Source organism: Musca domestica, unplaced genomic scaffold (genome assembly GCF_030504385.1).
Source record: "Musca domestica strain aabys unplaced genomic scaffold, Musca_domestica.polishedcontigs.V.1.1 60, whole genome shotgun sequence".
Taxonomy (NCBI): Eukaryota; Metazoa; Arthropoda; class Insecta; order Diptera; family Muscidae; genus Musca; species Musca domestica.
Genome location: NW_026712364.1, coordinates 703,695 through 729,165, shown reverse-complemented (window position 1 = coordinate 729,165; position 25,471 = coordinate 703,695). Strand labels below are relative to the sequence as shown.

At 39.9% G+C, this 25,471-nt stretch overlaps 3 protein-coding genes across 4 annotated transcripts in view; 2 read left to right on the top strand and 1 right to left on the bottom strand.

The window, feature by feature from the left end:
• Positions 1-968: 968 nt before the first annotated feature.
• LOC101898684 (uncharacterized) lies at positions 969-4,595 on the top strand. Its single transcript, XM_059129357.1, has 4 exons — positions 969-1,858; positions 1,924-2,239; positions 3,194-3,361; positions 3,422-4,595. The coding sequence occupies exons 1-4, from the start codon at positions 1,119-1,121 to the stop codon at positions 3,539-3,541; spliced, it is 1,344 nt and encodes a 447-aa protein (XP_058985340.1). The 5' UTR covers positions 969-1,118; the 3' UTR covers positions 3,542-4,595.
• A 9-nt stretch (positions 4,596-4,604) lies between these two features.
• LOC101896570 (chondroitin sulfate synthase 1) overlaps positions 4,605-25,471 on the bottom strand; it is a 64,744-nt gene continuing 43,877 nt past the window's right edge. For both annotated transcript variants that reach the window (XM_059129355.1, XM_059129356.1), the window contains 6 exons: positions 19,627-20,281; positions 19,445-19,558; positions 19,263-19,375; positions 18,894-19,206; positions 8,045-8,458; positions 4,605-7,984 (listed from right to left, as the gene is read on the bottom strand). In XM_059129355.1, the coding sequence (XP_058985338.1) occupies positions 6,993-7,984; positions 8,045-8,458; positions 18,894-19,206; positions 19,263-19,375; positions 19,445-19,558; positions 19,627-20,170 (2,490 nt within the window). In that variant the 5' untranslated portion in view covers positions 20,171-20,281 and the 3' untranslated portion in view covers positions 4,605-6,992. The remainder of the gene's footprint in view (positions 7,985-8,044; positions 8,459-18,893; positions 19,207-19,262; positions 19,376-19,444; positions 19,559-19,626; positions 20,282-25,471) is intronic.
• On the top strand, positions 14,120-16,143 carry LOC101896753 (alkaline phosphatase). The gene is made up of 3 exons (XM_011293219.3): positions 14,120-14,787; positions 14,853-15,876; positions 15,941-16,143. Exons 1-3 carry the CDS (start codon positions 14,368-14,370, stop codon positions 16,120-16,122), a joined length of 1,626 nt encoding a protein of 541 aa, XP_011291521.3. The 5' UTR covers positions 14,120-14,367; the 3' UTR covers positions 16,123-16,143.

Sequence of the window (25,471 nt, the reverse complement as noted above, 5' to 3'; positions counted from 1 at the left end):
TTAACCTTCTTCCAATCATTGATTTTGAAACTATTTTTTGTATTTTTCAAAACAAAAAATACATTCACAAAATTGGCAGAATTCGGGCAAACTTAGAAAATAATTGTAATCAGCTGGGAGCTCTACCTAACCTTTTTATTGTACCATGGTAGAAGCCATGGTAAAATTAAGAAGGTAAAGTCATTTCAAATAAGTATATCCCTGCGTTTTCTGTAATTTACCTAGTCAAAATTTTACTGAATAAAAAAGAGGTTCCCATCTCTGATTTGTGTACAATGGATTTATGAATATACAATTTGACAATGAGATGTCGTCAAACGAATAATTTTGAACAAATTGTAAACATATGATTGCTTGACTTTACCTTCTTAATTCTACCATGGATGGGATATGGGAACCTGTTTTCTATGCATTAAAATTTGACAAAGTGGAATGCAACGTTGGGCCTCAATTTTTGTTCTGGAAAGACACATTTAAACTGAGCATATCTCTTATCATTGATAAAAAAGTAGCATTTGAAAAATTCCAATTTTTTCGTATCATAAAGGGGAAATCAGTAATCGTAGTAAAAAATGTACATTCTTATAGCTCTGGAACAGATCAAATGTAGTCAGACAAATAAATTGTTTTCCATTATTACAAGTTTCATTTAAATAGGAACTCTTCGATAAGGAAAAGGTCAGGCTATCTTCCCTTTATCTTTTATTGTAAAGTTTACTGAATTCATGTTTACTATATTTTATATTGATAATATGACAATAACACTAAAATGTATTCAAACGCTCGAAAATGTTTTTTCTAAACTAAGGATTAACAAAACCGGACTATAAAGTAAATATATGAAAACGGGCCTATGATTGTTTTTACATCACCAAGATTTATTTACTGGTGCAAAATATCTGCATCTAATTCCTGTCGTTCCATTCAGTGAATACTGTATTTTGAACTCTTAATCTTCTAGCTTTTGGTCTTTGTTTTGATTACACATTTTTATTGCTGTGTCTTCCCTCAATTTTTCCGTTTCAGACATGCCATGTCGCGGTAATATTCCTTGTACCTAGTTCGTTGTGTGTTGGAAGTCTGTGTTTTATTAAATTAAAACAGAAATTAATGAAAAAATGGAAAATCCCTATTACACTCTACTAACGAATATAACTAGACATTTTGTTAATTTCCCCGAAAACAACGAGGCAAGGGAAAAATGTCATTGCGCCTCTACTTTGATCAGAATTCACAATGAAAAACTGGCGGTTAACGGCGACATAAGTTTTCCCTTGAAGCCGGACATTTGGAAAAAATATTTTCAAATTACAAAGGGATTCAAAGTAAAAGAGGAAGAAATCAATGCGCTCAATGATCCCCAACAGCAGGATGTACGAAATGAGTTCATAAATAAAGCCCAATCGTGGTCGTTCCCTATTGCCAAATTAGATATAGGACAAGAAAGATGTCACTTGCACCTGCAAAGACCTGCCATAATAAGGTTACTGATTCAAAAGGTTTTGAGTGATGCTTGCTATGGTACGTTACGAAAAAGTGATAGCCGTCTTGTTAAACTGTTACCATTACAAGAATATGGCTTGAGGAGAGAAGACCTTTCGTTTTACCGAGCAAAACTTATGTATGAAACCTTACAAAAACTACTCTCCTACTCCCGTTGGCTCATTGTGGATAAAGAAGAAACCCTCCCAAGTGAGGGAAATTCTGTATTGAAATTAAATATTCTCAGTGTTGCCTCTAAAGTAACAGCAGAATGCCGATTGAATGCCGATTCCAGTGTTAATATAAAGTGTGGACTAGTTACGGATCCCGCCACCAATGGGAAAATTTGCCAATTACCTACCCAGGAATATATAGGGTAAGTGTTAAGTAATGAGTAACTTTGTATTCAAATAAGTATAATGCTTTTTCCAATTTTTTTAGTTTGCGTTCAAATGACATGTGTCTGATGGCCTTGCACAAGTATGGAGTGCGTGTAAAGCAAGATGCTCGTTTTTGTGCCTTAATGGAACGTTTGGGTGTTGCCGCTGTAACCGTTGATTTACTTGAAGTTAAACACACAAGTCCTGTGCAGATAATACGCAATGGACAGGGTAGCACAAAGGGTGCTTCGTTTATCCTCTACAATTCCGCAAGGCTTGAGACATTACTGAGAACGTTTGAACAGAGAATTGAGCAAGGATTATATGAACCTATGCCGGAGATTAGTGATATCGATTGGAATTTACTTAATGAAGAGGTAAGTTTATTTCGTCGTTGGATTAATTGTCTCATTCTTCTATCTGGTGTCTACATGATAATATAGACAATATTGGGAATTTCATTGGGAATCTTTAAATATTGTTGTATAATTGGTAAGGTCTACCCTATCCAATTATTTGGTGAGAACAATTAATTCGAATCCAGTCAAAAGATTTGACCGACATAAAAAACATTGGTCACACCTAGAAGGTATACGACCGGATTCTTCATATTGTTAAAGCAAGATCCTAGGGATTACATTGTACAGCTTGTTTTCAGATTTTGAAAAACCAAACTATCAAAAAAAAAAAAAAAAAAAAACGAAATAAGTATCCAACCCTCTTCAAATTTCACACATCCAAATATTTTTGCTAACGCAGGATCTGTTGCGAAGATAATATATCTCCGACCCCTTCTGGCACCTAACCCACAAAAAGTCACAATTTTTATGTCATAATTTGCGAAACAAGTCGGTGATTCTTTAAAATTACTGAATCTAAATAATTCATTTAACCAGAAATCTGATATGAATATGTTATTCAACGAAATTTATGATTTCGCATAAAATTGGATATCAATGTTCGATTTCCTTCAAATTCAATCATTACCCTAAGCATTGCACCGGTATGAAATATCCCGCATTATTGGTCAAAATAATAACCTCCAGCAATTATGACTTCTTCCAAGACGAACTCCTTCATACTTGCGCAGCTAAGGTCTATCCATAGTCCTATTCTCAAATCCTTTACTTAAGGTGTTGTTCGCAGTACAGTTGTAATTACTTTAAAGATGCTGAGGGTTTTCAGATTTTCTTTTCAGTAACCTGAATAACCGTCAAAACTCTCAGCATTTTTCAAGCAATTGCAACTACGAATCTAGGTCCTACAGATTGAGATGCGAATTTTATATTATTTATCTAATTTCTAATCTATCTACCTTCTTTTACTTTCAGGAAGAATGGCAATTGGTATTTGCCTACTTGGCTGGTTTTCCTGATTTAATTGATCGTTGTCTGGAACAATTGGACCGTGGCATTTGTGCGACACATTTAATTATACGTTTTCTAAATGGTTTAGTTGCCATATTTAGTGTTTACTATAGAAGAATACGAATACTGACTGTAAGTTATGAAAATCTAAATTATTAAATATATCATTGTTTTTTTCCTCCTTTTTTGCAGGAAAAACGTGATCAACTAATGCCTTTTGTATATGCTAGGATATATCTTATTAAAGCTGTGAGAGAAATTCTTAATAAAACATTGGCTCTATTAGATATACAGCCGGTTGAATTTATGTAAATATTTAGATGCGATAAAGGCCTTAATTGTATGTCTTTTTACTGGCTGAAGTTATTGACTGTCTTCCTATTAAGAGAACATTTGGTGTTGGGTGGTCTAAGAATCATTTCGTCCTAAAATTAATGTATGTTCTCCCTACGCTGCTTTGTATCCGCTGTAAAACCTGATGAGAATACTTAGAAGGCTTATTTACAGTCTTTAAGTCATTGGCTGGCTTCAAACGAGAACTAAGTCAACCTAAAACTAAGTCAACGAAACTGAACTAAGTCAACCTAAAACTCCTTTGACTTAAGCCAGTAAAAAACCTTTAATTGCATCTGCACCTTTAAAGAATACCCGAATACCCAATACATTTATTTTTCTCAATTTGAAAGGATTCGCCCAATACGAAGGAAGGATTACTTTCGCTTCCAATTCAAAAAAAAAAAAAAAAAATTAGTTTGAAGAGTCAATTTTTATCAAATATGTAATATATTTAAGACTTTTTATTTATTTGTTGTGAAGTTGATATTCACAAACGCCAAGTTGTGGAATTTAATTAAGAAAATTTGAATTCTTTCCAATATGGTTTTAAATAATGAATTATACAAATTATAATCCGAACTTTATTTTAATTTCATAATGTAATTTATTTTTTTCTTTGTTATTTTCCATTTACAAACATATCACATAATACTTAATATATATAGAATATCGTATTTTTTTAAATACATTAGAAATCAAAAAAAGAACTATTACAAATGGAGACAATACAACATAATTACATTAAACAAATGCATTTATCCCTTTTTATTTCTATTCTATTTTGACGAAATATGTGACGAAGTAGTAAACTTATTTAATAAGTTCTATAGTTACTTATAAACTACTTAATGCTATATTTCGTTGTTTTTACTATTAACAGGGAAAATAATGTTTGGTTTTGTGATCTGTTGTTGCCACCTTATGACTAAACTAATGAATTTATTGTCAATATTTAATACTTTTGTTTTTCTTCCTTAGAGTTATTAAATAAATCTTTAGTGATTTGTTTAGCTTAAAAAGCTAAAAGATATTTCATAGTTTGTTATTTTATTTGAGCTTGATTAATTAATTCTTATTTCTCGTTTGAGTTTGGGCAGCTTTTCTTGAACTCTTTGATGGCCTAATGGGATATTTGGGAGGGGTGTTTAAAGTCTATATAAAAATAAGTGAAAAATCATCAGTCGGTATTGCCGACAGAAGTATACCCTCAGTAAATGTTCGTTTATTTAAAATTTATGCGAAATCATAAATTTCGATAAATTAGATAAATAGTTGTAGAAAATAGCCGATGTGTTTCGCATGTTATGACAGATAAAAGTATTGAAAAATGTGACCCCTTGTGATTGAGTTACCGGAAGAAGAAATATATCTTCTTCACCATAGATCTTGCGTTAGGAAAAATATTTGGATGTGTTAAATTTGAAGAGATTTGAATGCTTTTTACGGGTGCATTGATCGTTTTGTTTTTCAAAAATCTTGAACTCTATGTGGGGGAGGTACCAGAATAAATGGTCCGATCTCTATCATCTTTATAACAGATCTTGTGGTGATTGAAATATTGAGATGTGTCAAGTCTGAATGGAATCAGATGTTAATTTCGCGTGTTATGAGTTTCGTGGACTCTCAAAATTTTGCCCCATTGTGGGGGAGGTACCAGAAGGAGTGAATCGATATATCCCATTTTCACACCAGACCCTGGGTTAATAAAAATAGTTTGATGCGTGTAATTTGAAGAGGATCGCATGCTTAATTCTGATTTTATGATCGTTTTGTTTATTCAAAACATTGACCCTTTGTGAGGGAGGTACCAGAAGGAATGGTTCGATCTCTATCATCTTTAAAACAGATTTTGTGTTGATAGAAATATTGAGATGTACCAAGTCTGAATGGAATCGGATGTTAATTTCATGTTTTATGAGCTTCAAGGGTATTCAAAATTTTGACCCTTTGTGGGAGAAGTACCAGAATAAGTTGACCGATATATTTCATCTTAACGCCAGACCTTGGGTTAATAAAAATATTGGGATGTGTGAAATTTGAAGACAATCGGTTTCTTACATCGCATATTATGAGAGTTGTAATTATTCAAAATTTTGACCATTTGTAGGGCAGGTACTTGATGGAGTGGACCGATAGTGCACTGACGCAAACATTAGGATTTGCAAAGTTGGATTATTGTTTCTCTATCTGTGCAAAAAATATATTTTATGAAAATTTCGACCTTTTGTGGGGGAGGAACCAGAAGGAGTGGAGCGATATATTCCATCTTCACACCAGATCTTGGGTAAATAAATATATTGTGATGTGTGTAATTTGAAAACAATCGGATACTTTCATCACATTTTATAAGAGTTATATTTATTCAAAATTTTGTCGATTTTCCCACCTGACCTAGCACTGATGCAAATATTAGAATTTGCAAAGTTGATATTAGGATTTGCAAAATCGAATTATCCTTTCTCTCTTTCTGTGAAGTAAATTATTTTCTTTGAATACGTTGACATTTTGTGTGGGAGGTACCAGATGGAGTACACCGATATTGCCCAACTCCGAACTCGATCTAGGTTTGACAATAGTTTTACGATGTACTTAGTTTGGATCAAATCGGATGCTCCCTTCGTGAGATCTTGTGCGCACCATCCATCCAGACAGACGGATGGACGGGCGGACATCGCTATATCGACTCCAAATGTGCTGAAGCGGATTTGGTAAAAAGAGACCTAGGCTCTAAACCCGTTATTTCGATGAGGCACATTTTGGCCGTATCATATCTCAGCCATATGGCTGAGGGTATAATTAGATTGAAGAACTTTTCCTCAGCAGGGTTGTTAGCTTTATCTCCTTTCTCAAAACTTAATGAAGCTATTTTGAAGGTGCTATTTGAAATACATATAATTGGGTTGTTATTGAAATAAGCTATGGTCTTTAACGATGTCTGGGGCCTGCAATATTACAGTTTCTCCTTTCTAAAAAGTTATATTATTTTGTAATTGTTAACTATTAAAAAATGGAGACATTTTCCTCTAATTTTTTTTAAATTTAATTTTGTCGTGTTATATTGGTGAAGGTCCCGTCCTTGATTAGGCCATTTGGGTTCTAGAAAGCTTCAGATTTTAGAGATGATATTTATGGGATCTCTTATCTAAACATAATAAATTCATAATATTCTAAACAAAATATCCAATGCATTTAACGCGCTCTCTTTCTCGTCTCTTGTGTGCAATGTCTTTTTTGCAACAAAATGCAATTAGAAAACAATTTAATTATAGTGAACTTAACCGTTACAATGCAACAATTTTTTAATTACAATTAACAAAACTAATTAATTTAAATATAATTTCTATAAAAAAAATACCGCCCATTTTGTTTTCAGTTAAAATTATGCCCCCCATAGATTAGCTTAAAACTCTCTCTCTCTCTCGCACTCTCATCTCATTTCTTTTCGACGATTAAATTCTTTAATAAAATCTAAATTGTCCACATTGTCGAAGAACAAGTTCTCCATGAGTTTTGTGCTGCCCAGAGAATTGGCTTTGGTACCCAGACACATGTTGTATTGGGCCACCTCCAGATTGACATCACAGCTAATGTCATGATAGATATGGACCAAACTTGGATCGGGTGCCCGAAATATAGATAGACGCCTTAGCTGGGCAGCCTTGGCATTATAGTCCTCCGACACCTCTGCCGTATTGACCATAAACGAATTCTGTTGATGGCCGTTTTTAACAATTTTCTCCAAAAATTTCACATCTTCCAAACCCCAGCCGGTAATGTCCTTATCGAAACCATTTATACTTTCGTCCATAATGTCGGATTTGTAAATGGCACAAATTCCGAAACCAAATTGTCTAAAATATCCCGATTCATTTGTGATCTCCTCGGGAGATATGTATTCTTGATGCTGTCGCTTCGGATCGTATTGACTGAAGACAATCGGCAAATACACCTGGCTACCTTGTATGGTGTTCATGCGTATTCGCTGCAAGGTCTCCAATTTAAAGACCATATCGACATCGATAAAGAGTATGATATTATCATCCTGGATATAAGATGAACGGGCAGCTGTGTCCAGGGCCACACCACGAGAGAACTCCTCCTGGCGTTGTATATAATTGATTTGTTGATATATATTGCGACTTTTCAATTGTTTCAACAACTCCAGGTGGTCGTGCACCTCATCTTGGCTACCAAAGATCACCACAAGTAAATCACAATTTTTATCCTCCGTAATGGCCACCTGCTCATAGGTGTCCAAGAAACGTTTGAAGGTAGCCAAGCGGCCAGCAATGGGTAAAACAAAAACAATTCTGGACTTGGCTCCCACACCAGAGGTACGCGATGAAGGCAAGATGCCCGGCAATGAAAAGTGATTGGTTAGCTTCTCCACACCCTGATTCAAAATGTTTTTGAAAAAGCCTTAAAAAGAATGAGAAAAAAATTAGACACATCGAAAAAACCAACAAATGCTCCACTCACTCCTCTGCAATGTGGTGTTGTAGAAATCCTCCTCGAACTCCTTCACAAAAATGCCCGTAAAGGCCCTTTGCACATACAAATGTCGCCTCACCGGAACGGTCATCTTTTTGCCACGATATTTTTTATAAATCAATAACAAATCCAATATCAAATCTTGTCCATGCAGGGTGTTCAGTCGGGTGTAGCCATACAAAAGTTCCCGAAACTCAATGACCCGTCCCCTCTGTCGCGAATAGTTGTTGATATTTTCCATAACTTCGGTGATAACATCTTCAAGGCCTTCTCGCATTGCTGAGTCGATTTTATGCTTGGGATTGGAATGTTCTATCGAATAGAGGCCACGTGCAATAAATGACCATTCCAAAAGATCTTCTTTCGTCTTGGGTACATATTTATTTAGATCGGGACTTATGCCTGGAAAGAAAATAGGGGGAAATTATAAAAAAAATGGCTATTTGTATTTATTAAAAATTATTATAAAAAATTGGTGTTCTGTCTTCTGGGCGGCCGGAAGAATCCCCCTGACTTCGGGGCGGCCGGAAGAACCCCCCTGTCTTTTGGGCGGCCGAAAGAATTCCCCTGTCTTCTGGGCGGCCGGAAGAATCCCCCAGTCTTCTGGGCGGCCGGAAGAATCCCCCAGTCTTCTGGGCGGCCGGAAGAATCCCCCAGTCTTCTGGGCGGCCGGAAGAATCCCCCAGTCTTCTTGGCGGCCGGAAGAATCCCCCAGTCTTCTTGGCGGCCGGAAGAATCCCCCAGTCTTCTGGGCGGCCGGAAGAATCCCCCAGTCTTCTGGGCGGCCGGAAGAATCCCCCAGTCTTCTGGGCGGCCGGAAGAATCCCCCAGTCTTCTGGGCGGCCGGAAGAATCCCCCAGTCTTCTGGGCGGCCGGAAGAATCCCCCAGTCTTCTGGGCGGCCGGAAGAATCCCCCTGTCTTCTGGGCGGCAGGAAGAATCCCCCTGTCTTCTGGGCAGCCGGAAGAATCCCCGAGTCTTCTGGACGGCGGGAAGAATCCCCGAGTCTTCTGGACGGCCGGAAGAATCCCCGAGTCTTCTGGGTTGCCGGAAGAATCCCCCTGTCTTCTAGGCGGATAGAAGACACGACCTGTCTTCTGTCCTCTAGGCAGAGAGAAGACGCCGCCCGTCTTCTAGAGAAGACGCTGCCGGTCTTCTAGAGAAGACGCTGCCGGTCTTCTAGAGAAGACGCTGCCGGTCTTCTAGAGAAGACGCTGCCGGTCTTCTAGAGAAGACGCTGCCGGTCTTCTAGAGAAGACGCTGCCGGTCTTCTAGAGAAGACGCTGCCGGTCTTCTAGAGAAGACGCTGCCGGTCTTCTAGAGAAGACGCTGCCGGTCTTCTAGACAAGACGCTGCCGGTCTTCTAGAGAAGACGCTGCCGGCCTTCTAGAGAAGACGCTGCCGGCCTTCTAGAGAAGACGCTGCCGGCCTTCTAGAGAAGACGCTGCCCGTCTTCCAGAGAAGACGCCGCCCGTCTTCTAGAGAAGACTCCTCCAGTCTTCTATTCCCTGTCTTCTAGGCTGCTGGAAGACACACCCTGTCTTCTAGGGCGCTAGAAGACACCTCCTGTCTTCTAGGGAGCTAGAAAACACCTCCTGTCTTCTAGGCCGCTATAAGACACTCAGTTACAGTCTTCTATGCGTACAAAAGACGCTGCTAGAAGAAAACGGCTGTCTTGTAGGCAGGTCTTGTAGAAGACATATCCTGTCTTCTAGGCCGCAAGTAGACACATCCGTTCTTCTAGTCCGCTTGAAGACTCCTCAACCCGTCTTCTAGACGAAGAGAAGATGGCAGAAGACACTTCCTGTCTTCTAGGCGGGTATAAGATGACTATATGGGTAGAGGATGGATCAATTACAGTCTTCTATAGCGTACGAAAGATGCCACCAGTCTTCTATGTTTATGGAAGAAGCCAGAAGAAGAGGAGGAAATACACCTCCTTCTTAGTTAGAAGAAAATGGCAGTCTTCTAGGCGGATCAAAGACACCCACTGTCTTCTAGGCCGCCGGAAGACACTAAATGTCTTCTACGTCACTAGAAGACGCCAGCTGTCATTTAGGCGGCTTCTATATAGATAGAAGAAGCCACCAATCTTCTATGTATATAAAGCAGAGAAAAGACACCTCTTAATACAGAAGACAACTCCTGTCTTCTAGGCGGATAGAAGACACGACCTGTCTTCTAAGTGGATCGAAGATACCGCCTGTCCGTTAAAAGACACCATCAGTCTTCTAAACCGCTAGCTGGAAGACACCCACTGTCTTCTAGACCGGTAGCTCTGCGGACAGGCGCTGAGAAGGTACGATCTGTCTTCTTGGCGTAGAGAAGACACCTACTGTCTTCTAGGCGCAGAGGAGACACCTCCTATCTTCTAGGCGTAGAGGAGACACCACGGACAGACAGGCGGATCGAAGATACTGTCTTCTAGACCGCTGTCTGAAAGACACCCCCTGTCTTCTAGACCGCTAGCTTGAAGACAGGTGATGGTGTCTTCTAGCGGACAGGCACAGAGAAGGTACGATCTGTCTTCTAGGCGTAGAGAAGACACCTACTATCTTCTAGGGGTAGAGGAGACATCTCCTGTCTTCTAGGCGTACATAAGACCTGTCCTCTAGACGCAGAGAAGACTTGTTCTCCAGACGAAGAGAAGACGCGACTAATCTTCTAGGCGCAGAAAAGACGCGACCTGTCTTCTAGGGGCAGAGAAAACACCTAATGTCTTCTCATTAGACGCAGAGAAGACCTGTTTTCTAGGCGAAGAGAAGACGGGACCTGTCTTCTAGGGCAGATAAAACACCTAATGTCTTCTCACCACGTCACCAGTCTTCTATGCGGACAGAAGACGTCCCCAGTATTCTTCAATATAGAAGGCACCTCCTGTCTTCCAGACACAGAGAAGACGCAACCAATCTTCTAGGCGCAGAAAAGGCGCGACCTGTCCTCTAGGCAGAGAGAAGACGCCTCCCGTCTACTAGAGAAGACGCCTCCCGCCTTCTAGAGAAGACGCCTCCCGCCTTCTAGAGAAGACGCCTCCCGCCTTCTACACCCTGTCTTCTAGGCTACTGGAAGACACACCCTGTCTTCTAGGGCTCTAGAAGACACCTCCTGTCTTCTAGCCCGCTATAAGACACCTCCTTTCTTCTAGCCCGCTATAAGACACCTCCTGTCTTCTTGGCCGCTAGAAGACACTCAATTACAGTCTTCTATGCGTACAACAGACGCTGCTAGAAGAAAACGGCTGTCTTGTAGGCAGGTCTTGTAGAAGACATATCCTGTCTTCTAGGTCGCAAGTAGACACATCCGTTCTTCTAGGCCGCTAGAAGACTCCTCAACCCGTCTTCTAGACGAAGAGAAGATGGCAGAAGACACTTCCTGTCTTCTAGGCGGATATAAGATGTCTATATGGGTAGAGGATGGATCAATTTCAGTCTTCTATTGCGTACGAAAGACGCCACCAGTTTTCTATGTTTATAGAAGAAGCCAGAAGAAGCGGAGGAAATATACCTCCTTCTTAGTTAGAATAAATGGCAGTCTTCTAGGCGGATCAAAGACACCCACTGTCTTCTAGGCCGCCGGAAGACACTAAATGTCTTCTATGTCACTAGAAGACACCAGCTGTCATTTAGGCGACTCTTATATAGATAGAAGAAGCCACCAATCTTCTATGTATATAAGGCGGAGAAAAGACACCTCTTAATACAGAAGACAACTCCTGTCTTCTAGGCGGTTAGAAGACACCACCTGTCTTCGAAGATACCGCCTGTCCGCTAGATGACACCATCTATCTTCTAGACCGCTAGCTGGAAGACACCGCCGGTCTTCTACGCAGCTAGAAGACACCACGGCGGTGTCCAGAGAAGACTTGTTCTCCAGACGAAGAGAAGACGCGACTAATCTTCTAGGCGCAGAAAAGACGCGACTAATCTTCTAGGCGCAGAAAAGACGCGACCTGTCTTCTAGGGGCAGAGAAAACACCTAATGTCTTCTCACCACGTTACAAGTCTTCTATGCGGACAGAAGACGTCCCCAGTATTCTTCAATATAGACGCAGAGAAGACGCAACCAATCTTCTAGGCGCAGAAAAAGCGCGACCTGTCCTCTAGGCAGAGAGAAGACGTCTCCCGTCTTCTAGAGAAGACGCCTCCCGCCTTCAAGAGAAGACGCCTCCCGCCTTCAAGAGAAGACGCCTCCCGCCTTCTAGAGAAGACGCCTCCCGCCTTCTAGAGAAGACGCCTCCCGCCTTCTAGAGAAGACGCCTCCCGCCTTTTAGAGAAGACGCCTCCCGCCTTTTAGAGAAGACGCCTCCCGCCTTCTAGAGAAGACGCCTCCCGCCTTCTAGAGAAGACGCCTCCCGCCTTCTAGAGAAGACGCCTCCCGCCTTCTAGAGAAGACGCCTCCCGCCTTCTAGAGAAGACGCCTCCCGTCTTCTAGAGAAGACGCCTACCGTATTCTACACCCTGTCTTCTAGGCTGCTGGAAAACACACCCTATCTTCAAGGGCGCTTGAAGACACCTCCTGTCTTCCAGGGCGCTAGAAAAGACCTCCTGTCTTCTAGCCCGCTATAAGACACCTCCTGTCTTCTTGGCTGCTAGAAGACACTCAATTACAGTCTACTATGCGTACAACAGACGCTGCTAGAAGAAAACGGCTGTCTTGTAGGCGGGTCTTGTAGAAGACATATCCTGTCTTCTAGGCCGCAAGTAGACACATCCGTTCTTCTAGGCCGCTAGAAGACTCCTCAATCCGTCTTCTAGACAAAGAGAAGATGGTAGAAGACACTTCCTGTCTTCTAGGCGGATATAAGAAGGCGCGACCTGTCTTCAGAGAAGACACCTCCGGTGCAGAGAAGAGAGAAGTTACCTCCTGTCTTCTAGGCGCAGAGAAGACGCGACCTGTCTTCAGGGAAGTTACCTCCTGTCTTCTAGGCGCAGAGAAGACGCGACCTGTCTTCAGAGAAGTTACCTCCTGTCTTCTAGGCGCAGAGAAGACGCGACCTGTCTTCAGGGAAGTTACCTCCTGTCTTCTAGGCGCAAAGAAGACGCGGCCTGTCTTCTAGGCGCAGAGGAGACACCTCCTGTCTTCTTTGCGGCTGGAAGACTCTCCTAATCTTCTAGGCCGCCAGAAGATTCCCCCAGTCTTTTGGGCCGTCAGAAGAATCCCCCAGTCTTCTGGGCCGCCAGAAGAATCCCCCAGTCTTCTGAGCCGCCAGAAGAATCCCCCAGTCTTCTGGGCCGTCAGAAGAATCCCCCAGTCTTCTGGGCCGCCAGAAGAATCCCCCAGTCTTCTGGGCCGCCAGAAGAATCCCCCAGTCTTCTGGGCCGCCAGAAGAATCACACTGTCTTCTGGGCCGCCAGAAGAATCGCCCAGTCTTCTGGGCCGCCAGAAGAATCGCCCAGTCTTCTGGAACTCCAGAAGAATTTCCAAGTCTTCTGGGCCGCCAGAAGAATCGCCCAGTCTTCTGGGAGGCCAGAAGAATCGCCCAGTCTTCTGGGCTGCCAGAAGAATCGCCCAGTCTTCTGGGCTGCCAGAAGAATCCCCCAGTCTTCTGGGCTGCCAGAAGAATCCCCCAGTCTTCTGGGGCGCCAGAAGAATCCCCCAGTCTTCTGGGGCGCCAGAAGAATCCCCCAGTCTTCTGGGGCGCCAGAAGAATCCCCCAGTCTTCTGGGGCGCCAGAAGAATCCCCCAGTCTTCTGGGGCGCCAGAAGAATCCCCTAGTCTTCTGGGCTGCCAGAAGAATCCCCTAGTCTTCTGGGCTGCCAGAAGAATCCCCCAATCTTCTGGGCCGCCAGAAGAATCCCCTAGTCTTCTGGGCTGCCAGAAAAATCCCCCAGTCTTCTGGGCCGCCAGAAGATTCCACATAGAAGACGCCCCCAGTCTTCTATAAGGATAGTAGAAGCCTTCTTTCATATATATGATATGGTTAAATTGAAGACCTGTCATTTCCGATTACTTTCTCCTTTTGGAGGAAAATACAAAATATAGCGATCCACTTTGTCGTTGTTTACCGGTAACTTAGCGCTATTTTCCGTGTATTTTGGATTCATGTTGTTTTTTTTGGTTATCAATTCCGTGTTGCAAGTTTCGAACCTGAAATAAGTGTCAGTTTTATCTCCATTAAATGGGCCTCACAGCTGGAAGGCAATGATATGGTCATAAAGAGAAGTCGAGGGTTAGAAAAGTTAAAAATAGTGATAAAAATAGGAAAATATTTAAATAAAGATTTGGTTTTGGAATTTTTTTCATTTTATTACGAGAAACGGTCGAAGAAGTTTGGTTGAAAATAAAAAAATTGAAAAAAAAAAAGAGAAAAAAATGACCCACGATTCCAAAACGTTTTTAGTTATTGGCCTCATAGCGGCATTGGCTTGTACGGCCACCACCAAATCACATGGCATTTTGGATTACGATGAAGATTCCTATCATAGCGATGTGTTTGAGAGGCATACCCACATGGCCAGAAATATGCCTTCGGATTTGGCCCAAAATAAAATCACACCTCCGGCCGAAAAGGACTCACAATTTTGGATAAAAAATGCCCAAAGGGCCGTAAAGCAGAGGGCGGCTCTGCGCCTCAAGAACAAAAAGGCCAAGAATGTGATTTTCTTTTTGGGTGATGGCATGTCCGTGGGTACTCTGACGGCAGCACGTATACTCAAGGGTCAGCGCCAGGGTCGTACCGGGGAGGAATCGGTGTTGACCATGGAACAATTTCCCTTTGCGGGATTGAGTAAGGTAAGGAGGGCGGGAGATGTTTGACATTTGGAATATGTTTTTTTATTATTCTTCCTATTTTATAGACCTATTGTACAAATGGCCAGACAGCCGATTCAGCCTGTTCTGCTACAGCCTATTTGACCGGAGTCAAGACAAATCTCCTAATGATTGGCGTAAATGGCCATGTTACCTTCAACAATTGTTCGCTGAGCTCAAATCCCGAGTATCACACGGAATCTATTGCCCAATGGGCCCAGCGGGCGGGAAAATCAACGGGCATTGTTACCACAACCACAGTGACCCATGCCAGTCCTTCCGGAAATTATGCCCATGTGGCCAATCGCAATTGGGAAAGTGATTATGATATTGTCAAATCCAAGGCCTATACACATGGTGAGCCGTGTGCGGATATTGCCAAACAATTGGTGCAACAGGAACCGGGTAAGAACTTCGATGTCATAATGGGTGGTGGATTTAAGAAATTCATACCCCACACCCAGCATGATGTGTTTGGGGTGCAAGGTGAGCGTAGAGATGGGTTAAATCTGGTTGAAGAATGGTTGGGCCGTAATGCCCATGGCAAACTTGTCACGAATCTGAAAGAGCTGCAGGCGATCGATTGTCATGAAACCTCCAAGCTTTTGGGACTATTTCATTCATCTCACATGGAATACAATGCCAAGGCTCAAATGAACAAACCTCTGCAGCCGCGTCTGAAGGATATGACCGAAGCGGCCATAAAAATGTTGGAGAAAAACGATCAGGGCTATTATCTTTTCATTGAGGGTGGACGCATCGATCATGGTCATCATAATACCATTGCCGGTTATGCGTTGGATGAAACGTTGGAATTTGATGAGGCCATACGTCGAGCCTTGGAACTGACAAGTGAAGAGGAAACCCTAATTGTGGTAACAGCTGATCACTCCCACACCATGTCAATGTCGGGTTATCCTGGTCGCGGCAATCCCATATTGGGTTTAAATCAATATAATCGTGATCTGGAGGGTATACCGTATAGTGTGTTGAACTATGCTCTAGGGCCGCAGCAGTATCAGGATGAGAATGGCAAACGTTTGGATTTGTCGACACAAAAATATGATGACTGTAAGTGAACCCCCAACTCTGAGAAAGCCTTCATGTTTTCCTATTTTACCCAACCACTCTTTAGATTTGGTGAAGCCAAGCTATATCCACACAAAAATGGGTGCACATGCTGGCGAAGATGTTGCCATATTTGCCCGAGGACCACAAGCCCATTTATTTTCCGGTACAATGGAACAGAATGTCCTGCCACATTTGATGGCCTATGCCGCCTGCATTGGTCATGGAAAGCAATTTTGTCATGAATAAAATGTGTGTTTAACTATTCTAGTTCTAGTCCTTGAACTTGGATCTAATTTTTGGGGGGAAGGTCACTTTAAGTATTCTTGGTAAAGAGTGTTAAAAACCCATAGAATGGCGCCCAAGAAAAAAATCATTCAAGAATAAATTGTGTCTTACACGGAATTTATTGGGGAAATTGAATAGCCTGCCATTAAATATCATTAAAGGTGTGGCAAATTTAAATTGGTGGGGTTCGAGCCACAAAATTCGCTACAAAACATAGCCGTCAACAGAATGGCGCCCAACGGCAATTATTAAAGGATGCAAATGTAATAGAGACTTTCAGATTTCGATTATAGATGGAATCGTTATAGAGAGAGAGAGGGAGTATGAGGGAGAGGGAGAGGGAGGGAGGGAGAGTGAATTTGTCAAAAATGTAAAAGGATACAAAATAATAAACCTTTTTCTTGGGAAAATGTCATCACCTATGAAAACGATCCCACAAAGGCTCAGACAATAAAGATGACCTCATTTTTTGAAGAGTGGTGTTAAAGGGATTTTCAATAGAAAAATTTAAATGGAACCCAGTGATTAGAAGTTTTGAGGGGAAGATGCTTTGCCTTAGAGGGAAAAACTTGTTGGAAAACAGAGCTGCCAGCAGAATGGCGCCCAACGGCTATGATTTAAGAATAGATTTACAAATATGCAGACACTTTCAACTTGGAATTGTTTCGAGTTTAAATCGGGATTGAGAGAAAATGTAATTAGATACAGAGGGTTTATCATATCATTTGATACCATACCTCTGAAATGAGAGTGAGTTTAACTCTTCACTCTCGAATTCGAGCGTAAGCACTTCTGGATGTGGAAAAGAATCGAGCATACTCTCACTTCTGGTTGTCACTCGAATAAGAAAGTGCAGTTTTGGCCTTTTTCGAGTACCAACATAATATGAGAGTTTTGTTGCTTTTGTACTCTACCTAAATATAGATCGAGTTCTGAGATGGGTACTCTCGGTTTACTCCTTTCGGTAACTTTGCTAAAAAAGTTCACAATACAAACTCTAACAACCATCGTATCAGCAAACGTGGATTTTTTAAAAATATATATTTTTTCTAAGTATAACTTGACGTGAATTTTTTAAAAAATAGTTTTTCAAAGTATCACCATATGTGGATTTTTAAAAACATAGTTTTTCAAAGTACCACCAGACGTGGATTTTTTAAAAATAGTTTCAAAAGATGTGGATTTTTTAAAAAATAGTTTTTCAAAGCATCACCGGACGTGGATTTTTTAAAAATAGTTTTTCAAAGTATTTTTTCGAAGCATTAAAAGATGTGAATTTTTTAAAAAATAATTTTTTTGAAGTATGACCAGAGGTGAATTTTTTGAAAAATAGTTTTTCAAAGCATCACCAGATGTGGATTTTTTAAAAATAGTTTTTTAAATTATTTTTTCGAAGTATTAAAAGATGTGAATTTTTTAAAAAATAATTTTTTTGAAGTATCACCAGAGATGAATTTTTTTGAAAAATAGTTTTTCAAAGCATCACCAGACGTGGATTTTTTAAAAAAAAAATATTTTTTCAAAGTATCACCTAACGTTGATTTTTAAACAATATTTTTTCAAAGTATCAGCAGAAGTAGATTTAAAAAATAATTTTTGAAAGTATCAGCAGAAGTGAATTTAAAATAAATTTTTCTTCGAAATATCATTAAACGTGCATTTTTTAAAAAATAGTTTTTCGGAATATCAGAAGTCGTGGATTTTTTAAAAAATAGTTTTTCGGAATATCAGAAGTCGTGGATTTTTTAAAAAATAGTTTTTCGGAGTATCAGAAGTTGTGGATTTTTTAAAAAATAGTTTTTCGGAATATCAGAAGTCGTGGATTTTTTAAAAAATATTTTGTTAAAGTATAAGCGGACCTTGTGGTCTTCTTGAGAAGAAGACCTTTTGGCTTTCTTGAGAAGAAGACCTTGTGGCTTTCTTGAGAAGAAGACCTTGTGGTCTTCTTGAGAAGAAGACCTTGTGGTCTTCTTGAGAAGAAGACCTTTTGGTCTTTTTGAGAAGCAGACCTTGTGGTCTTTTTGAGAAGCAGACCTTGTGGTTTTCTTGAAAAGAAGACCTTGTGGTCTTCTTGAGAAGAAGACATTGTGGTTTTCTTGAGAAGAAGACATTGTGGTCTTCTTGAGAAGAAGTCCTTGTGTCTTCTTGAGAAGAAGACATTGTGGTCTTCTTGAGAAGAAGACCTTGTGGTCTTCTTTAAGAAAAAGTAGTCTTTGTGTTTTTCTTTCAGAAGAGGGCCTTGTGGTCTTCAATGTATATAGAAGACATATGATTCTTCTATATCTATAGAAGACACCTTCAGTCTTCTATTTATATGGAAGCCAGCCCTAGTCTTCTATATGGATAGAAGACAACCCTAATCGTTTATATGGATAGAACATGCCTTCAGTCTTCTAGAAGGAGACCTTGTGGTCTTATATGAGAAGAAGATCTTATGTTCTACGAGTACACCTTTTGTTTAGACTCAAAAGTTCTGGACCCGTTGACAATAATTCGGCCTCTTTTAAAGTCTGCTAAATATAGAAAACTTTCTGTAGGTTTTCGGTACATATAAGAACTTCTATGAGTCCCCTGAGGCCTTTTACACGATTTCTTCACATGGAAGTTCATCTGCAATTCCCCTAAAAATAGAAGGCCTTCTAAAAATCGTCTACGCTTAGAAGGTCTCCTATACATTGTAGATTCTATAGAAGACAGACAACCCACAGTGTTATCCAATATTTAAAACCTACCCAATATATTATGGTCCTCGACGTGACGTTTGCTATTCTCCTCTTCGGGTATCAGTGTGATGCCGGGTACCAAATATCTACTATCATCGGGTATTTCCAAATATTTGGCCATGCGTTTGATGTCTCGATGCAGCATCAATGATTCCTGGCGCATTTCCTCGGCCTTAAGACCCTGAATATATGAGTGAAGGCGATACATAAGTGGTGCCTGTTTAATCGGATGCAAGGAAATGGCATTGTGGATTTCTTTGCGTTTCAATTTGCCGGTGAATGCGGCTCGACCACTGGAATTGTGGCGGAGGATGTATTGCATCTGAAAATCCAAGAGAAATTATTATTTATTCGGAATTCTAAAATAAATGAAATTACCTCATAATTCCATGTGCATGGAATGCCGGCAAATTTTTGCACACAGCGACCCACCTCCACATCCTCATGGGTGCTGTAGAGATTTTTCAGGCAGGTGGGTATGTGAGGAGCCACTGAAATCGAGAGAAACAAAATTTTTTAGTATATTATACATCTGTTTCGATTTATTTAATCTTACATACCTCTACGCAAAGTTTCACTGCTGAGAATGACACCAGGACCGCCCATGCAAAAGTTTTCATCAAACTCCAGGGACAAGAGGCCAAATTCTTCGGTGTTGCCTTTGCCAGCCTGGCCTGAAATCAAGGAAAAATGTTATTCGACTAAAAAAGTCAATATTTCAAGTAATTTCCCTTCGACTCACCTATAAACTGTGGCTTAGAACTATCAATTGATCTCAGGAAATTCTCCAATTTCTGGGGCTCTATGTAGACATCATCATCGGCCCGGATGAACCATTCAAACTTGTCAATGAAATTCTCATACATATAGTATAACATCATAAAGGATTTCTTCTGCGGCGGATAACGATCGTCGACATTTTTCAAACCCACCACGGGCAGCTCATCAGAGAATGAACCCTCTGAACTGAAGAAGGCAATACGACCTGGCACCTCTTTGCCCCATGTGTCGTAGACTGCTCTCGCTCGTCCTTCGATGAAATTTTTCGCTGTCATCACTCCAACAAATACCAGATTCTTTTGAGAATTTTGTATTGTATCTTCAGGTTTGAGACCGATTATTTCGAAGGGAGTTTTCAAATTGTTCGGCTTAAGACTACATCTTTTGACGATCTCAAGGGCTCGATAGTTTTTCAGCACCGTGCCAATGCACAGGCCAATGGCAATGCCAAAGCAGGCGAATATAAACGTTTTCCGCTTGGTCATGGAATTTTTGGTCATCAACATGGTGAGAAGTTGGATTTTGTAGTGGCAGGTAGGTGGTTGGGGAAATTTCTTCCGGTCTCACGGAAATCAAGAAGTGGTGAGAGAATTTGCGTTAGATTAACTCATTGATATCTGCAAAGAGAAAACAGAAGGAAATAAGTTAAATTAATTTTGAAAAATTAAAAAAAATTAGGCGGACCTGAGGAATTTCAGGAATTTCAAAGGGTGTTGGGAAGAGAGATCTGGCATACATTGTGAAGAATACATTATCGGCTTCTCTGAGAAGACCTACGGGTCTTCTAAGGGAGAGAAGACCTAAGGGACTTCTATGAGAAGTCCTACGGGGCTTCAATGAGAAGACCACCAGGTCTTCTATGAGAAGACCACCAGGTCTTCTATGAGAAGACCCAGATCTTCTATGAGAAGACCGCCAGGAATTCTATAAGAAGACTTCCAGGTCTCTATGAGAAAACCTCCAGCTCTTCTATGAGAAAACCTCCAGCTCTTCTATGAGAAAACCTCCAGCTCTTCTAGGTGAAGACCTCCAGCTCTTCTAGGTGAAGACCTCCAGCTCTTCTAGGAGAAGACCTCCGGCTTTTCTAGGAGAAGACCTCCAGCTCTTCTAGGAGAAGACCTCCAGCTCTTCTAGGAGAAGACCTCCAGCTCTTCTAAGAGAAGACCTCCAGCTCTTCTAGGAGAAGACCTCCAGCTCTTCGAGGAGAAGACCTCCAGCTCTTCGAGGAGAAGACCACCAGCTCTTCGAGGAGAAGACCACCAGCTCTTCGAGGAGAAGACCTCCAGCTCTTCGAGGAGAAGACCACCAGCTCTTCGAGGAGAAGACCTCCAGCTCTTCGAGAAGAAGACCACCAGGTCTTCTAGGAGAAGACCTCCAGGTCTTCTAGGAGAAGACCACCAGGTCTTCTAGGAGAAGACCTCCAGCTCTTCTAGGAGAAGACCTCCAGCTCTTCTAGGAGAAGACCACCAGGTCTTCTAGGAGAAGACCACCAGGTCTTCTAGGAGAAGACCACCAGGTCTTCTAGGAGAAGACCTCCAGCTCTTCGAGGAGAAGACCACCAGCTCTTCGAGGAGAAGACCTCCAGCTCTTCGAGAAGAAGACCACCAGGTCTTCTAGGAGAAGACCACCAGGTCTTCTAGGAGAAGACCACCAGGTCTTCTAGGAGAAGACCACCAGGTCCTCTAGGAAAAGACCTACAGGTCTTCTAGTAGAAGATCTTCAACTCTTCTATGAGAAGACCTTCACGTCTTCTAGGAGAAGACCTTCGGAGAAGACCTCCGGGGTCTTCTATGAGAAATCCTCCAACTCTTCTATAAGAGGACCTCCAGGCATGCTATGAGAAGTCGTCTATGAGATGACCTTCTGGTCATCATTGAAAAAATCTTTTTTTTCTGAGATGACCTGACCTGAATTAATTTTTTGTTCCCTGAAATCGGTTCATGGGTGCTGACAGCCATAAATATTTCAAGCAAAGATTTAAATAAATAGCCTGAATTAAATTAGTTGTTGAGACTGCTGAGCTATTTAAGTTAATAAATTTATGGCGTGCATCACGTTCTATTATTTTCAATTAATTCATTTGATGGAGAAATCTGAACAGTAATGCAGGCTGGATGAAGTGAAGAGGTAAAGTGTTTAAATTTTGAAATAGGTTTCTTAATGCATATGATTTTAGAAATTTCGAAAGCTATAAATATTGGAAATCTTATATATTGTGAAGGGATTTTCCATAAACGAAGCTAATCGCAAAGAGAAATACAATTGAAAATGTTTAAAAAGGTCCTTGGATTTAAAATTGAATATAAGCCGTTGTATTTTGGGATCCTCCAGTATCAGACCGTGGAAATGTTGTAACCATATACCATTTTCTTCTTCCAGCAATATGTTATGTTTTTGTCGTTTTTTTCATAACTAAAATTACAGGGTACGTTTCTACTAATTCATGTTTAGTCTTAATGCCGGAATATTGATGTCAATGTTTTGTCGCCTTTAGTAAAGCTCATTTACGGCGTGAACTTGCCAAAATGTCTAAGAACACTTGTGGACATGAAATCAATTTTATGAATGAACGAATGAATGAACAATACACCCACAATTATGAACAAAGGGACAGGTAGACCTCTTCGAATGCAATGTAAAGTGGAGGAATAAAATGTATAATCTGTCATCATCTTCATAGCAGTAATCGTGGATTTTTTGAAGAATATTCTTCAAGGGTCTTCAGAGCAATAATCGTGGATTATATATATTTCAAGGATCTTCCAAGGAATAATCGTGGGTTATATATATTTCAAGGATCTTCGGAGCAATAATCGTGGATTTTTTAAGGAATATTTTTCAAGGACCTCCAGAGCAATAATCGTGGATTTTTTTAAATAATATTTTTTAAGGATCTTCAGAGCAATAATCGTGGATTTTTTTAAAGAATATTATTCAAAGATCTTCAGAGCAATAATCGTGGATTTTTAAAGAATATTTTTTAAAGATCATCAGAGCAATAAGCGAGAATTTTTTAAAGAATATTTTTTAAAGATCATCAGAGCAATAAGCGAGAATTTTTTAAAGAATATTTTTAAGTATCTCAGGAGCAATAAAAAAGAATTTTTAAAGAATATTTTTAAGGATCTTCAGAGCAAAAATTGCGGATTTTTAAAGAATATTTTTCAATAACCTTTAAAGTACTAACACTTTGCAACACAAAAAATAAAAAAAAATCCGGCATAAAAACAAATAATTTTGTCGGGCATGTTTTTAAGAATAATTTTTAAGGACCTTCAGCGGAATGATCGTGGAGTTTTGAAGAACAATAAAAAATCCATGCATAATCATAGATGTTTTTAGAGAATATTTTTCAAGGATCTTCTGAGCAAAGATCCCAAATTTTAAAATAGTTTTTTCTTTTTCGGAAATAATAATAGAACAATCTTTACTTTTTACAGCAAAAAGTCTTCAAAATCTTTCCTTTTGAAGTTTACTGAGTCGGATATTCCTGGAATCATTGCATGGACCCATATCAATTTTTTCTGTCCAAAACTATTTCAATGACTTGATATGTACACCCAAGAAACCAACAATGACTTCATTATTAAATCTCAGAATGTCAGCTCTAACACTTCACCCAATACCTACATCTGCCCATCCTAGACACCAACAGTGAAACTAAAATTAGTAATATTTAGTACTTTTTCAACATTTATATAGTACACTTTTCCAAAATCACCACCAGGTACCAACAGAAACCTCGACATCAAACTTCGGGGTTCCAGGTCTATACATTCACTCAATACAAAATTTATTACCTTTTAGTAGTATTTAAACAAAACTATCTCCATATTTTAATTCCAGATACCAGCGGAGACTTCAATATCAAATTTGTGGATTCCAATGCTATCCCTTCACCCAATATGAAATTTTGCATAATTTAGTAATTTTCGTACAAATATAGTACGCATTTCCAAAGCATCGCCAAATCTCAAATAAAGAAACCATCAGTAATTTCATAATTGTATCTCCAGTCCTTCACTCAATATCAAATATAGTACCATTTAGTACTTTCGTACAATTAGAGTGCACGTTTACAAAACCACCTACCTCCATGTGTCCAGGCTACGCATGATCAGGGACTTTAATACAAAATTCCATGTGTCTAGAACTATCTGTTCCACCCAATACCATATTGTACCAAATATAGTACAATTTAGTACTTTTCGTGCACATGAATTACAAATTTTCAAGACCACCCCTTTATCGCAATCCAACCACCAATAGGGACCCCCATTACAAATTTTGTACAATTTAGTACAGTAAGCACACATTTAGTACACAATACCAAATCCACCTCCATACCTCAATTTCAGATACCAACCGGGACTTCAATATCAAATTTCGGGATTCCAGCTCTATCCCTTCACCCAATACCAAATTTAGTACCATTTAGTACTTTTCGTACAAATACATAACACATTTCCAAACCACCGCCAAATCTCAAACAAAATTTAGTATTACTTAGTACTTTTCGTACAAATATATGAATATATCCGAAGCCGCCTCCATATGCCCAGGCTACACGTGAACAGCGACCATAATACCAAATTTCGTATTTAAAGAAATATCTGTTCACCCAATACAAAATTGTACCAAATTTTGTATTATTTACTACATATCGTACAATCCAAAACCACCTGTTTGCTATAAACCAGGGACCTCAATACAAGATTTCAAAATTCTAGCTTCACTTGTTCAACCTAAACCAAACTGTTCCAAATTTAGTACAATTTACTACAGTAAGCGCACATTTAGTACACAATACCAAATCCACCTCCATACCTCAATGGCAGATACCAACCGGGACTTCAATATGAAATTTCGGGATTCAAGTTCTATCCCTCCACCCAATACCAAATTTAGTACCATTTAGTACTTTTCGTACAAATAGGTGAATATATCCGAAGCCACCTCCATTTGCCTAGGCTACACATGAATGGCGACCCTAATACAAAATTTCGTATTTAAAGAAGTATCTGTTCACCCAATACCTAATTTTACCAAATTTTGTACTATTTAGTACATTTCAGACAATCCAAAACTACATATTTGCTACAAATCAACCACCAACAGGGGCCGCAATACAAAATTTCAAAATTCCAGCTTCACCTGTTCAACCTAAACCAAACTGTTCCAAATTTAGTACAATTTACTACAGTAAGCACACATTTAGTACACAATACTAAATCCACCTCCATACCTCAATTGCAGATACCAAACGGGACTTCAATATGAAATTTCGGGATTCAAGTTTTATCCCTTCACCAATTCAATTAAATATCAAGAACAATCTGTTCATCCAATACCAAATTGTACCAAATTTTGTACTATTTAGTACATATCGTACAATCAAAAACCACCTCTTTACTATGAACCAACCACTAACAGGGACACCAATACCAAAATTTTCAAAATTCCAGCTTCATCCGTTCACCCCAAACCAAACTGTTTCAAATTTAGTACCATTTTGTACAGTTCGCACACTTAGTACACATTTCCAAAACCTGCTTCATATATCGGACTTATTTTCCAAAATTGATGCTCATAGCAAATTTTCAGTTTTTAGCTCTATCCGTTCGCATAGTACCAAATGGTACCATTCTACAAGTTTAGTGCAATTTTAGAACTTTTCGTAAAAATAGTTTTCAATTACAAATCCGTGCTGGACAACTGCCACCTGTTCATGTAAACTGAACCTCGAAATCATATAAAGAATCTCATTCATATGCCCACACGACAAATGTAGCAACAACAACAACAAT

Bases quoted from the DNA above. Each gene is read 5' to 3' on its own strand.
- LOC101898684 (XM_059129357.1), top strand. From the start codon at position 1,119: ATGGAAAATCCCTATTACACTCTACTAACGAATATAACTAGACATTTT. The intron at 1,859-1,923 runs GTAAGTGTTAAG...CAATTTTTTTAG, and splicing joins CCTACCCAGGAATATATAGG to TTTGCGTTCAAATGACATGT. The intron at 3,362-3,421 runs GTAAGTTATGAA...CCTTTTTTGCAG, and splicing joins GAAGAATACGAATACTGACT to GAAAAACGTGATCAACTAAT.
- LOC101896753 (XM_011293219.3), top strand. From the start codon at position 14,368: ATGACCCACGATTCCAAAACGTTTTTAGTTATTGGCCTCATAGCGGCA. The intron at 14,788-14,852 runs GTAAGGAGGGCG...CCTATTTTATAG, and splicing joins CCTTTGCGGGATTGAGTAAG to ACCTATTGTACAAATGGCCA. The intron at 15,877-15,940 runs GTAAGTGAACCC...ACCACTCTTTAG, and splicing joins GACACAAAAATATGATGACT to ATTTGGTGAAGCCAAGCTAT.